The sequence below is a fragment of the Mustela nivalis genome (genome assembly GCF_964662115.1).
Source record: "Mustela nivalis genome assembly, chromosome: 8".
Taxonomy (NCBI): Eukaryota; Metazoa; Chordata; class Mammalia; order Carnivora; family Mustelidae; genus Mustela; species Mustela nivalis.
The window spans coordinates 53,844,850-53,859,704 of NC_139027.1; the positions used below are offsets into that span (position 1 = coordinate 53,844,850).

The window sequence follows — 14,855 nt, forward strand, 5'->3', positions numbered from 1 at the left end:
GAAGTTCATTAGTGAAGAAATTATTTGCTTCATATAAAAAAAAAAAATCAGTATTCTTAAGCAACTGTCCAGGTAGTATTTTGAAAAGCTACAATGTGGTAAGAGGTTCACACCATGTGAGTGTCTCCTTAGTTTTAGGGATGGGGAATATAGAATTGGCTGGGAGAAGAGCTTCCTGGAGAAGGGGCAGAATGGGTCAGTGTGGGCAGAAGGAGGAGAAGGGAGGCATTGGAGGGGGCAGAAATGAGAATGTCAGGACTTGACTGTAAAGCTCTGTCTTGACCTCCCGAGTAAGTATTTTTTGTTTGTTTTAATAGCCAGTGTTCAGAGCTGTCTCCTGAAAAGGCCCCCCTTTTGCAGCCTCAAAATGAGACTGTAAACTGGCGTAGAGCCCAGACTGTGGTCCACTGTTGCCTCAGGAAATTGAGGGTGGGAACCATTCACTTAAGGTGGGGATTCTGGAAAAGCCTTCCCTGCTGACTCACTGCCTAAAAATATTCCTGGGCAAAGCCCTCTTGTCAAAATACATGAGAAGTTCCCAAGAAAACAGCAGAAAGATAACCTGCTGACACACATCATCCGAAAGTCCAAGAGTGGGTCCTCCTCATGCCCCAGCACCGCAACCATCTCTATGGTCTTAGTAAGATCCAGGGCCTCTCCCTCACTCCACATCCAGTTAGCTTCCCAAGCCCCTCAATCCTACCCGAATGTCATTTGAGTTGCTCTAAGTCCTGCCCCCCACCCTTCACTGCTCTATTTCAGAAGGTAATGGCCTCCTGCCAGGATCTTGCCCCAGCTTCCTCTCTGGCCTCCTGCCTCCACGGTTCCATTCTCTGACATTCTGTCCACTACCTGGCACAGTCCCCAACACACAAATTACACCCAAGCAATGAATGTTGCCAACAACAATTTGAAATAAGAAAGACAGCATCAGTGATACATTAAAAAAAAACATAATCTTTCGAAGATAAATGACAATAACAAAACCCACAAACTACTAGATAGTTCAATCAGAAGAAACTATGACAGCAAAAATATCTAACATTAGAAAAAAGAAAGGGTTATAACCATTGATATAGTGTAGATGATTCAAAGTTATAACCAAAGAGCACAATTATCTATATAAATCATCTGGGAATATTTAAAACCAGAGGAAGCTTCCTGATTCATTTTACTGGGGGAAGATAATTCTGTTTGTCCTGACTAACCCCTCGTGCCTCCTTAGTGTGTCTGAGTGTAAATGTTGTTTCTCTTTGGAGGGTCTCTGTAAATCCACCAGAATATGCCAAAGGCTCCTATTCTGGGGCACCTGGGTGATGCAGTCCGTTAAGCATCCCACTCTTGGTTTCAGGGTTGTGAAAGTGAGTCCTGGGTTGGGCCAACTACAAGTCCATTTAAGCTGAGATGCCCTTCAACAGACAAATCAATAAGGAAGATGTGGTCCATTTAGGCAATGGAATATTTCTCAGCCATCAGAAAGGATGAATATCTAGCATTTGTGTCAACATGTATGGAACTGGAGGGGATTATGCTGAGTGAAATAAGTCAAGCAGAGAAAGACAATTTTCATATGTTTCACTCATATGTGCAACATAAGGAATAATATAGAGGACATTAAGAGAAGAAAGGGAAAACTGTAGTGGGGGAAATTAGAGGGAGTGATGATCCATGAGAGACTGTGGACTCCGGAAAAAAACTGAGGGTTTCGGAGGGGAGGGGCAGGATGGGGGATGGGTTAACCCAGTGATGGGTATTAAGGAGGGCACGTATTGCATGGAGCACTGGGTGTCATATGCAAGTAGTGAATCATAGAACACTACATCAAAAACTAATGATGTACTGTATGGTGACTAATATAATAAAAAATTTTTTAAAAAGACTCTCTCTTTCTGCCCTTCTCCCCCACTTTCTCTCTAATAAATAAATCTTTTTAAAAAGGGGGGAGGCTCCTGCTCTATGTTCTCAGAGTACCATCCAGTTTTCAATTTTAGCACTTAACACAATGGAAATTATGCAATTATTTCAGGAAATTTTTGGTTTAATATCTGTGCCCCCATTGTAACAGGGTCAAATCAGTTGTCACAGTTATAGTCTAAATTTCCAGCATGATTTTTCCTGATTTTGCTCTTCCTTCAACCCAATGAAACATCTTTAAATTATTTTTTTTAAAGTCAAGGACAAGGGCAAATCAGGAGCCAGGTGACTTCTGAGTTCAACCCCTGATCCCCCAGAGATTAGCCCAGGCACCACGGATGGCTCTGCCAATCCTTCCGTGGTAGCACGGACCTTAAAATGTGGCACGTCTGTATGTGTCTCAGAGAACTACAGCTATCAGAAGCCCATTAATTTTGTGGATGGCAGAAGCTCAACAAAGAGATTTTTAAATGTACATGTATATGTTTAATGAGAATCTGATCTAGGTGCTCTAGAATCTACCAAATAAAAACTCCTTTGTTTCTCTTCATTCCAGTGAGACAATTTGGGGGATCTAGAACCACACGTATGACCAATGTAGGTCTGGATGAGTACCTACAAGGTTTACGTAGACCTAAGTCTCGGCCCTAGGAGGACTCTTAAGAGCCCCCAGGCGACCCCTCCTAGTTCTCATGTGTAAACTCTACTTCTTAGTTCTGGGGATGGAAGGGTCATGACAAGCTGTGAAACTTTCCTTCTTTCAGCCCCAAATATTTCCCAGGAATCAAAGACTATGACTCCACAACCCAGGCTGACTTTATAGGTCCATAAAATCAAGCCCAGGGCAGGTTATCTGACAAAACCCTACAATCACCTCTATCCCTCCTGGCTGAGTGTTCACATCCCTTTAGCAACAACTCACCTGTATCTTTTGATCAACTCAAAGCTAATTAAAAACATAAGAAGAAAACGGAATACAAAGTTGGTGAGCTTAATTGAACAGCTGTCTGATAATGAAATGCAATTTATAATGCTGCTGAGAGGTCCGTAAATTTGATGCCCATAACCCACTACAGTTACTGTAACAACTCCACCCATTGCTTTCCTGTAAAAATACAGCGCTCTTGATAAGTTAACCTACTGCACACCGAGGGCAGCAGAGACGGACATGTGGTGGGTCAAACTCAGATAGTGGCCGTGAGACTGGAGAGAACAGGTGGTATGAGAGATGCTTCAGGGAACAATGGGCATTGCTGGAGATGGGAGAGGATATCAGGGAGAGGGACCTAATGGCATGTAGCTGTTCATGGTTCTCCCAGGATCAACCCTGTTCCTAGGTCATAAATAACCTCTTGGGGAATTTCAACCTTTGGAAACTGGATAGAGTTGAGGCCTGTCTCCCCAAATCTTGATTTATGGGCTGCTGATTTGGAAAGAACAATAGCTCTTTCTTGCCAGCAGGACAAGAACACACAGGCAACCAGGGTGAATATTGCACAACAGGCGGAGAGCGTCCAATGTCGGGGTGGAGGGTGTACCAGCTGGCTGCGGCAGAGCAGGAAACCTTGGCTAGGGAGCAGCAGGAGGTTGGGCAGGCAGGCGATGGTGAGAAGAAATGTCACTACAGCTGGTAGGCCCCAACCAAACCCGGGCAACCTCCACAAGGGAGACATGGGGGCATGCCAGTCTGTTAAGTCATCATTATGTACTCTCTCCAAAAAGGCTCAGAACTAAGTTGAGAGGTGGACGCTACTGCAGTCTTCCAAACTAACAAGAAGTCCTGGTTCTGGCCATTTCCGGAAAGCTGTGGAAGAACATCAGAGCCCTTGGGTATAGAGACAGTACGTTCTCCACCACGCTGAATCGGACCGTAGAGCCAGCTCAGCTCTTCCACAGTCCTCATCGGCCCGGCATTGTGGGCCTCAAGCTAGGTCCCCTCCCACCATGGCACTCCCCCTCCTGCTACATCATCGAGGCCCTAGTTCTAGTACACGTCATTCCTCCTGTAAGTGATCAGCAAAACAGAAGGCTCTCTTTACCACCAGCCAGGGCTGTGGAAGCAGCTGTGCAAGTCCTATAGCTCAGCTGGTAGAGAGAAGTGTCCCTGCCTGAGTGAGGCAGGGGGAGGGTACGCTGAGGACAGGGTACCTGTCAAAGGAGGGCCGCTCCCCAGCATCAAAAGCATCTCTGAGCTGCTTCACCAGGTTGTCCTGCCCAGGCAGTCGGAAGATACCCTCTTCATTCAGACCGTGCTGGAGGATGAACTCTGCACACTTCTCCACCAGGATGGGCACCAGGTGGGGGCCGAATTTCTGCTCATAGGCTACGGTCTCATCCAAACGCTGGCCAAACACAGCTGGGAAGAGAAAGACAGGACCTGCTCATCACTCTGACTTCCATTGAATGAACTGGTAGGTCATAGTGCTTTGCCCAGATCTGGATTTATTTGTGTTGCCTGTAACCTCAAAAGCTGTAGTGCAATGATACTAGATGAAAGGCAGGAGACAAGTCACCCATAATATTTCCTGGGGCTATACATTTGGGGCAGTCTCTGTCAGTCTTTCTCTCTTGACCCACATTCTTACAAATTTAAAATAACAACTCACTTTTACTGAGTACATGTTGTGGGCTAGAAACTGTGCTAAGCACTGTGCATACCTGTTCTCATTTAATCTCTACAGTAACCCCACGAGGCAGTAGAGTCGTTTTACTCACCTTACTATGAAAGACACTGAGCCTCAGAGGCACTAGTGAACTTGCCAAGGTCAGGTGCCAAGGCGTGGTAGTCAGAATTCAAGCCCAGGCAGTAAACTCAAGGAAATGTGCTCTTAACCGAAGCAGAAAACAGGCCATTTTGAATTCTGCTTGTGTCATATAGCTTCAAAATATAACAGTCTATCACACGGCTGTCTCATATTGTATGAAACCATTGCAGCATTTTTAATAATTTAGATTGTTTACTATGTTTTACTACTTTTATTTATTTATTTTTTTAAGATTTGCAAGGAGGAGCAGCGGGAAAGGGAGAAAAGCCTCAAGCAGATTAGAAGCCTGACCCAGGGCCTGATCCCGGGACCCTGGATCGTGACCTGAGCCTAAATCAAATTTGGTTGCCCAACTGACCGAGCCACCCAGGCACCCCATATGTTTTACTATTTTTAAAATTGCCACAGTGAACATGCTTATCCACCAAGCAGAGTTCCTGGAATATATTTGGTGCAACGTATAATTTCTAATTAATTGCTTAATTGATAAATTAACATTTGGATGGGTGAACATAGGCTTTTTACTCTTTTGAACTATTTCCTTAGGGCAGATTCCCACACGTTGAATTACTAGGTCAAGTGGTTTGAACATTTTTATGACTCAATGGTATGCAAATTGTTGTCCAAAAATATTTTTCCAGATTACACTGCCTCCAGCAAAGCATGTGTGGACCAGCTCTAACCCAGCCCTGTCAGTACTTGGCTCTCTAATTTCCCCATTCCAGTGGTATAACAAGGTTAGTTTTTAAGTCGGGATAATCGTTGGCTACCCATTCTCCTACCAGGTACCCAGGCCCTTTGGTTCCTGGAAGCTCAGAAGACAGGTCATGGCTTCACCTCCGCCTGATTTTCCCTCTGTCATAATTAGGCCCCTGCTACAATGACCATTTCAACTACCAGGACACTGCTTCCCAAAGTCCTTTGGTTCTCCCCATGGGACTCTCTCTTTCAGGTCCGCTGTATCCAGTCTCTAACTAATGTGGATTCCACCTGGGAAAAGCCATGATATGAGCTCTTGAATCTATTGTGTCCTCTGCACTCCTAGCCACTGCCCTAAGGCAGACTAGACTACTCTCTCACCTATGACAGCTGTGGTCTCTTCCCTTCTGACGTCTTCAAAACTCTCTTGCTGCTTACCTTTCTAAACCACCTCCAATTTACCTAAGCACATTCCCTCGCCCCCCAACCCTGCTCTTAATAGTCATCTACTTCTTCCCCAATTGTCACAGTGGCATTTCCCAAATTACCCCTCAAAGTCCTAGGGGCTTCCTCTGCAGCCCCTCATCACATCAGGTGTTGGGAAGTGAAGGAGGTGAATCTGGGAGGAATTGAGCATGGGGTTGTGCGGGGGCGGTGGTCCTTGTACGCCCTACTCCCAACCAAATCCACTGGACTGTTGTCTGTTTTACTTACTGCATTTCAGTGAGACCGTTTGATGAACTATTTTTGTAGCTAGAGTCTGAAAGTTGGGGCTAGCATTGCTTGAGTTGGCATTTGACCTGACCCCCCCCCACACACACCCCAGTCTGACTTCAGATCACGCCCCCTAAGACGCCTCTCCCTGATGTTCCCCAAAGCCACAGCACTCTCCAGCCATCATGCCTTGGATGGTCTTCTCAATTTCCAGTCTGTTCATCTCTCCTTCCTTGTTTGCTGGAATTCTATTTGTCTTCCTTGGCCTGACTCAAATATCATCACATCTGCCAAGCTTTCCTTGACCCTAGCCTGAGAGACTTTGTCGCTACTTTGTGTACCTGTATTCCTTCTCAAATGTCACAATCCCTTTTGACATTGTATGGTAATTATTTGTATGTGCCCATACCCTCTGTATGACTAGGTTCCCCATTTCTGGAAATATGGAGATGCTCTCTTTTCATCCCCAGTGTTCAGCCAGGCATAAGGTAGATAGAAAGTAAGATTTGCTGAATTACTTAAAGAATTATTTCTTAAGCAAGTGCTTTCCCTGATTAATGACAACTGTGGTGTTTCTTTAGTTTAGGCACTGGTAGAGATCTCCTTGGTGAAGAATTCAGCTTCACACTAACATTTATTGAGTGTCAGCAGCAGGCCATGTGGAATGAGTAATACAGACAAGAGAATGTAGGATATGGTTCTTGCTTTCAGTAAGATTGCACTTGAGTCATGGAAATGAAAGGACAACATCCAATATAATAAGAAACAATTAGAGAATATCAACAGCAGTATAGAATTTGGTTCCTATATGTCTGTAAATGATTGAAATAATCTGACTTAAAACAGACCACATGGCATTTGTAAAAATCCCTTGAGGGGCACCTCAAAGAGGGAGGCAGATGGGTTTCAGAGCAGCTGAAACTCAGGCTGAAGGGGCCCCCTGGACCCTGACAAGGAACCATATCCCAAACACGATGTGGGGATGTACGTGGAGATGTCAGTGCTGTCAAATGGGAGCTCTATTCCCGAGGTCCAGAGGCAAGAGCTCTGTTTGCAGGTGACCTGGAATCCAGCTCCTTCTTACAACCCTTTGGGTAATAAGTCCTGTAATTTTTCTCCCCAGGGGAGATGTGCTCATCCTCTATCCCTTCCAGGCCCTGCTCTCAATCATTGTGATGTCACTCTCGCCAGCAAACCCACATCCCAACCCTCATCTCTCCTCCATCATCTCAGCTCTACTGATTCCCAGTACCCTCTCCACTCCTCCATCTGGTCACCCAGTGCTCCCAGAGCTCCCAGGGCACACAGCATTCCATATCATGGAAGGTCATATTCCCAATCTCGGTAAAAACTTGGTTCCAAATCTTCCCCACTTGCCTTGCACTCACCACCCCTTCCTTCCCTTCTCTGTCTCAGCAGATGACCTTGGCCCCTCTTTAACTTCTCTTCCTAAGTGAGGACATGATGATGATGTCCTCATCCCCAGGCCCTGACTTTCTGGTCCCTCCTTCTCTGCCGGTCTGTCTGTCTGTTCTCAGAGGAAGAAAACAACCCTGTGCTTTCCTCTAAAATATTGCTTTCTCGGCCTGTGGGTTCCATCTTTTCTTACCTCTTCTAGGACTTCACTTCTTTTGTATTTTAAATTTTTCTTTTTTCAATTGAAAGAGCCCACATGAGTCCAAGTCTGCCAATTTATTAAACAATAACTTCCTGTCCCAGCTCTCAAACCACCACTACTTGTCTTCCTGTCTTCATCAGTATACTCATAAGAGAACATGTCTACTTCCAGCCTCACTGGCTCTACTTCTTCACTATTCAACCTCTCAGACTCTCAGCCCATCCCAGTCTGGTTCCATTAGCCCGAGTCTTTCCATCCAATCCACTCAATAAAATTTCCAGTTCAGAAATGGCCAGGCATGGCCTATGTCCATTCCACACCCCGCTGGTCTTCCCTGAAGACTCTTGATGCTGTTGATTCTCCTTCCTCATCAAGACTTTATCCCTATGTGATGACAAAGCCATCTGTTCTCATTCTATTCCTATGTCCTTGCCGGCTTCTCTGCAATCTCCTTTACTGTGTTCCTTCCTCCACCTGCTCCTTTAGTATGTCACTTCCTGGCATTCCAACTCAGCCGTCTCCTCCCTCTAGATATTCTCTTTGGCAAGGTCCCATGATTCTGTACATTTGGATATCGCCTATAGACTGGTAACTTGTAAATCCACATGTCTGGTTCAGAGCTATCTGTCTATCTATCCATCCATCCATCCATCCTTTCCCATCAAAAGTCTAATGGCAGTCCCCCCAGTGTCTTCTCCAATCTCACTCTCATCCCACCCCCAACATTCCCAAATCATTACTTATCCTGTAGCCTTCTTCCCAATAAATAGCATTCAGTCACTCAAGCAGTAAAGCATCAGGCACTTTCCTAGGCACAGAGAGTACAAAGCCATCAACACAAGGTACTTGCACTCAACAAACCTCATTAGCTGAAGTGTGAGTGTTAGGATTGTCTGCAACACCCTCTCTTTCCCTCGAAACTGATCAGCACTTTCTAAATTAAACCATCTCTCTTCTCTGTCCTTGCTGCTATTGTCAAAATTATTGTGATGCTTTCTTTTGCAACCCTGTTTCTTGTAAACTCCTCCCACTAGAATTCACAAAATCATTCAACAAATACAAACTGAGTATCTGCTGAGGACGAGCCTCTCTGGTAGCTGGAGATTAGGATAAAAAGAATGAAAAAAAAATGTCTTTGCTTTTGAAAACTCTGGAACTAACACCCTTCCTCCTTCTTTCCACCCGGGAACCTGATTTTCCAGCAGCAGGAGTTCCAACTGTCTTCTCCTCAGAGGGAACTGGTCCCTCCCTCCTCTGTCCTCCCAGAGCGCCCATAGATAGCTCTATCCTACCATTTCTCAGGTAGTTTAGTTTTAAACATGTCTCTCTTCTTCTGGACTGTGGACTCCTCAAAGGCAGACAGCCTGTCTGGTTTACCTTCTATTTTAATTTCCTGGCGCAGAGCCTGGCACATGATGGACCAGTCCTTGAAGAGCTTTCACCGGCGGTCTCCCATTGCTCTCGTCCCCCACCCCTTCTCTTCTGAAAGTACTCTGATCAGCACTTCTCCAAACTTGCTCTTGTCAAAGAGATCAATGGCCTTTACATTTTTGAAACCAAGAAGTCAAATTCTCAGTCTTCCTCTTAACTGCTCTATCAGCACCATGTGACAGAGCAAATCACTCCTTCTGGAGACACTTTTCACATGGTTTTTGGCACTCCCACTTGATTCTCAATTTATCTCACGGGCCACACTTCCTCAGCCTTCTCAGATAATTCCTCCTATTCTCCCTGTCCTCTAAATGTAGGAGTGTCCTGGGCCTTCCTTCCCTCAACCTCATGTGCTTCCTAGCACTCCCACTGTTTTCATATTACCCATATAACAAAGACACTGAACTACATGCCTCCAGCCTAGAAATCAGTCAGAGCTCTTCCCTCCAACAAGAAATGACCACAGCAGACTGTAGATACCACAGGACCAACAGAAGAGGAAGAGCATCCTGGTTTTCTTTAGTTTGTTTCAATCAAGCTTTGTCACTCTCCATCTCCAATCATATACAAGGAGTCTGGAATAGAAAACCTTCCTTGGACTCCAAAGACCCAATCCTGAGTCATACCTACCTCTGACTTCTCAGTCCTGATCACTACCCTTTGATTCTGGGTGGACATGAAAGAGCCTAGACCCCAAGGAAACGAGGGAAGGAAGAAGACAGCAGACAGTGGGGTGGGAGACACTTGAAGACCATTCTCCACCTCGGGCTCCCCTGCCTCTCAGGCTGCCCCCACTCCTTCAAAGAACTAGTGCCCCTGCTCTTTCTGCCCTTGGCCAGCCAGTCACTCAAAATTGTTCCTCACTCCGGTCCAGTCACTATTAATAGAGACATTGCCATCTTAATGGGTACAAATCTTAATCGATTAATTCTAATACAGCGTAATTATTGTAATTATTAATGCATTTAATTAATTAGGCTAATTTTATGAAGACATGCCCTAGAAGGTGTTGTGTGTGCTCTCACTTAGTCCTCATAAGAACCTTACAAAATGTGGTGCAAAAACAATGAATATTGTTACGCTGAAAAGGAAAAAAAAAAAGAACCTTACCAAAAAAAAAAAAAAAAAAAAAAAAAAGACATTATTGTTCCATTTTACAGATGGATAAACTGATACTTAGATTAGGAACTTGTCCACTGTTGTATTTACCTCATGATTCTAAATTTAATACTTTAATCTTTCTTGTTTAAAGCCAGTGGAATACAATTGTCTAGGTGAAATTTTAAACATCATTAAGTCTCAAGGGGAAGAAGAAAGGGGTAGGCGGCTTCCTAGTCTCTGTCTGTGGCCATCCTCTTTCACCCTTTACTTCTAAGCTTCCTCCTCAGACTTGCTAGGCAGCCCCAGGATACTGAGTTGCTCTGGGGAAGCGAAAGCGGAAGGATTATCTGTCAACTCCTTTCTAACCTCATCCCTCCCTTTCATATCACACATACATTCCTGGGTTCAAGACAAGAGCCCCTCCCCATGCTGCCTCTGGTCCAGCCCAGAGGGACTGCCCCGCCCCGTCCCCTTTTTCCACTGGCCTTTTGTGGTTTTTGTTTTGTTTCTAAGATTTTATTTATTTGACAGAGAGAGAGGGATCACAAGTAGGCAGAGAGGCAGGCAGAGAGGGAGGGGGAAGCAGGCCCTCTGCTGAGCAGAGAGCCCGATGCAGGGCTTGATCCTAGGACCCTGGATCATGACCCAAGCCAAAAGCAGAGGCTTTAACCCACTGAGCCACCCAGGTGCCCCCCACCCACTCGCCTTTTGACCCAGCCCTGGTACCTGCTTTCCAAGGGGTCAGTTCCATAGGAGAGGGAAGGGGAGCTGGGCAGAGTGCCTTTTAGTGGAAGAGTTGAATCACAAAATAGGGAAGAAATACCTTTCTTTTGGAGCTTGGGGGTTTTCCTCCTGAAATTCCAGCAAGAGAGCAGTGCCAGGGCAGAAAAGCCACAGCCCAGGTCCCACTGCGGCATCCTAAGAACATGAGGCATGATGGGGTTCGAGGAATCACAGCCTCTGCCGGGGCCAGCCTAAAGCCTTCCCTCCTCTCCAACCTGGAAGAACCATCCTCTCTCGCTTCCAGATCAGCACATGCTTGAAAATACTGCTCAGGTTCTGACTCCAGCGCGGAAAACGTGGGATCTGTCGGCACCTGCCCCAGGCCCTCCCCCCCTCCTTCCCACACTACTTCCCCTCCCCACTCACCTTTACACACATGAGTCTTGGCTTTTAAAGAGTGAACATAAAGCTGTCAGGCCCGCAATAAAAATAAGTGCCTCCTTTTACTTAGCAGCTAATTGTCAACTGCCATTCAAGGGATAGAATGGAGGTGGGTTAAAAAAAAAAAAAAAAAAAAAAAGAATTCCCCGCACAAGCCCTTACCAGCATTGCCCCATATATCAAAGTGTCTGGCAGGAACACAGGATTTCACTTAGTGTTGATGAAGCCAGCCCACCCTTGTCTGAAAATGCTCTCAGAGTTGCATGTGGCTCAGTCAAGCCTTCAGAGAGAATGATCTTGGAGGTGGGTTGTGGGGTAAGCCGAGACGATTCCCCCCTCCTGTTGAGAAGATTTGAGCAAATACTGCAGCAACCCTGCCAGACATGCCCAGGAGACTGGGAATGGACTCTCAGCATCATGAGGGGACAGGTGAGAGCAGGAGGGATTGCCAGGATGAGTAATGCGATGACTGCTCCCCTCCCCCATCGGTGTTCATCCCTCCATTGGCTCATAGGCTGGGAATCAAAGACTCCATCGACACCACATTCTCCTTCCATGCCACATTCATGCCCATGTCGTGGCAATGTTGCCTTGGAAACATTCTGCACACCTGCTTACTTTTCTCCATTTTCACCACCACCACCCTCATGCAAGCTGCCTTAGGAGGAAGACCAACAGCTTTAGCAAGGCTATGTCCACTGTTCTCACCTTCCTCTCATTCCAGAGCCTGTTCTCCTTTCTGTCACAGGACCTTGATATGTGCTATTCCTCTGACTGAGATACTGTTCTCTTCTCCCTCCTCTGCCTACTTAGCCTCTACTAACCCTTCAAATTTAAGCTTAATCATCACTAGTTCAGGGAAGCTTTCCCTAAACTTCTTGACAAAGACATTTCTCCCCACTGTGCATTATGGGTTCTTCCTTCATGGTACTTTTCCCAGCTGTAATGTTATGGTTTGGGGGTCGATTCATTTCTGTCTTCTATTAGACTTAGAGACTTAGTCTTTTCTCACTGGGGTATCCCCAGGGATAGCACAGTGCTTGGCTCATGCTCAAGAAATATTTGTTGAGTAAATGAATGAATAAGTATCTGTCTTCGGGTGCCTGTGTGGCTCAGTGGGTTGAACATTCAACTCTAAATTTCGGCTCAGGTCATGGTCTCAGGGTCGTGGGAACAAGGCCCGTGTCAGGCTCCACACTAAAAAGGGAGTCTGCTGGAGATTCTTTCTCTCTCCCTCTGTCTCTCCCCCAGCTCATGCTCTCTCTCGCTCTCTCTCTCTCTCTCTCTCTCTCAAATAGAATAAATAAATCTTTAAAAAAAAGAAAAGAAAATGGTATCTGTCTCCAGGGATAGGGGGACTACTGAAAATAAGGAAAAATCAACCTTTTTGGGGAGACAGTAAAAGAGAAAAAGAAAGAAAAAAGCCATCCTTCTTAATATCCAGTTTATCTAAAGAAAAAGAATCAGAACACACGGAGTAACAATGAATCACAGAGATAGGACACGCCCACGGGCTAACCCTGTTGTAGATTGTGAAATCATGTTCTGAACCATATGGACAATTTAGGAAAGAAGAGGAAGAAAAGGAACCCAAGGCATGTAACAACCCACTGTTCATTTACTCTATGCCTAGTGTTGGCAAACACACAAAAATGCTTAAAACACGGGACCTGGCCCCGGCCTTACAACCAGGTTGGTCAGAGCAGAACTAGGCGCGATTTCCAACCAATCAGCATTTTGCAATGTGGCCTGCCTGCTCCCTGGGGGGTGGGGCAGACACCTGGCTTCAGGGTGAGGATGCAGGCAACACAGAGCCCTCCAACGGAGGGAGGGGTGGTTTAGAGAAAAAGGGACTAGTCACTCAAAGCCCAGATGGGATCACCTCCCTTCCTTTTCTTCTACTTAATTTAGGAAAACTTGGAATTGCATCCAGAGCTTTTGGGAAAAAAAGTGAATCTAACATTTCCAGCCAGGCCCTTAGGAAAGATTGGTTCAGAAAAAAAGAGATAAATTGGCTGGCTAGGAATGAAAAGCCTAGAACACCAAGGCACATCACAGTGCTGCTTTCCAAGGAGTGACGTGGTGATTTACTATAAGAAATATGTTTTTGGTCTTTCAGCCATTTCTTGCAATAGAGCTCCTAAAACTCGTGGCATTTGCTTCGAGGAGAAAGATAAAGGTATCTTTTGTTATGTTAGGGAGGCGAGTTTTGAAAAGCCCCTTGGATGTGGGGGGATTAACAATGGAACCAACCTAGTGATTACAGGATTAGAGCTTTCTGTCCCACCCACTGACCTCCAAAGAAGGGAGAGGAGCTGGAGATTAAGTTCAGAACAAACAGTCAATGATTTGATCAATCATATAGATGCAATAGTCTCCATAAAACCTAAAAAGGCTATGGGGTTTGGAGAATTTCTGGGTTGATGGATACCTGAAGATTTCCGGGAGACTGGTATTCCTTGAGATGGTCTTTGCCACACCTTGACCCATGCATCTCCTCCATCTGGCTGTTCCTAAGTTAGATCCTTTTATAATAAAGGGGCGGTCTATTAAGTAAACTGGTTTCCTTAGTTCTGGGACCCCCTTTGGCAAATTAATTGAACCCAGGGAAGGGGTCATTGGAACCTCCAGTCCACAGCCATTGGGTCAAAAGCACAGGTGACAATCTGGACTTGAAACTGGGACCTGAAATGCACGAAAGGGGAGATGTCTTGCAGGACTGAGCCCTTTGCCTGTGCAATCCGATTCTATCTCTAGGCAGATAGTGTCAGAAGTGAGTTAAATTGCTGGACATCTAGCTGGTGTCCAAGAATTTCTGGGATGTGTGGAGATGTATTGGAAATGGTCCCAGAATGGGACAAGGTGAGAGGAATGTTCAGAGCTGCTAGGAGGCAGGAGGAGCCAAGGGGAAAAAGCTGGGCCTGTCATGGGAACCACGTGGGCCTTCTTTTTTGTCAAGGCAGCACGGCAGCCAGAAAAGAGACTGGGGCAAGAAAGGCCTTGGCTCTGCAAAACCATCATGAGAATAACTTCTAAAACATAGTTTGGACTCCGTACCTGGGTAGTACAAAGGGACCCTTTTTGGGGAAGAGCTTCCACAGCTTTTATCAGATTCTCTAAGGGATCTACAAACCATGAAGAGTTTCACCAAAGCTCACGATTAACACACTTCGAGCGAGATCATTCTAGAGGCAGCAACCCATTTTCCAAATAGTTTCCCAGGTAAGCTGATGGTCACCAAGCAAGGAGGAGAGCCTACGGGAATAGAACCCCGGACCACCACGGGAAGAGAAGGCCATTTCTTCACATCCAGTGCGTCAGGCACTGTTTCGATTCTGGGATACAACACTGAGCAAAACGGAGAAAGAGATTCCTGCCAAGTAGATTGAAGGTTTCCTTCTAACCAGGAGAGACCAACTACGGACAGACGAGTGAAATATTTAGCGAGC

At 45.7% G+C, this 14,855-nt stretch overlaps 1 protein-coding gene across 3 annotated transcripts in view; it reads right to left on the reverse strand.

Moving 5' to 3' along the window:
• Positions 1 to 14,855, reverse strand: part of ARHGAP25 (Rho GTPase activating protein 25) — an 84,869-nt gene that overhangs the window by 13,880 nt on the left and 56,134 nt on the right. For all 3 annotated transcript variants that reach the window (XM_082744111.1, XM_082744109.1, XM_082744110.1), the window contains one exon: positions 4,063 to 4,270. In XM_082744111.1, the coding sequence (XP_082600237.1) occupies positions 4,063 to 4,270 (208 nt within the window). The remainder of the gene's footprint in view (positions 1 to 4,062; positions 4,271 to 14,855) is intronic.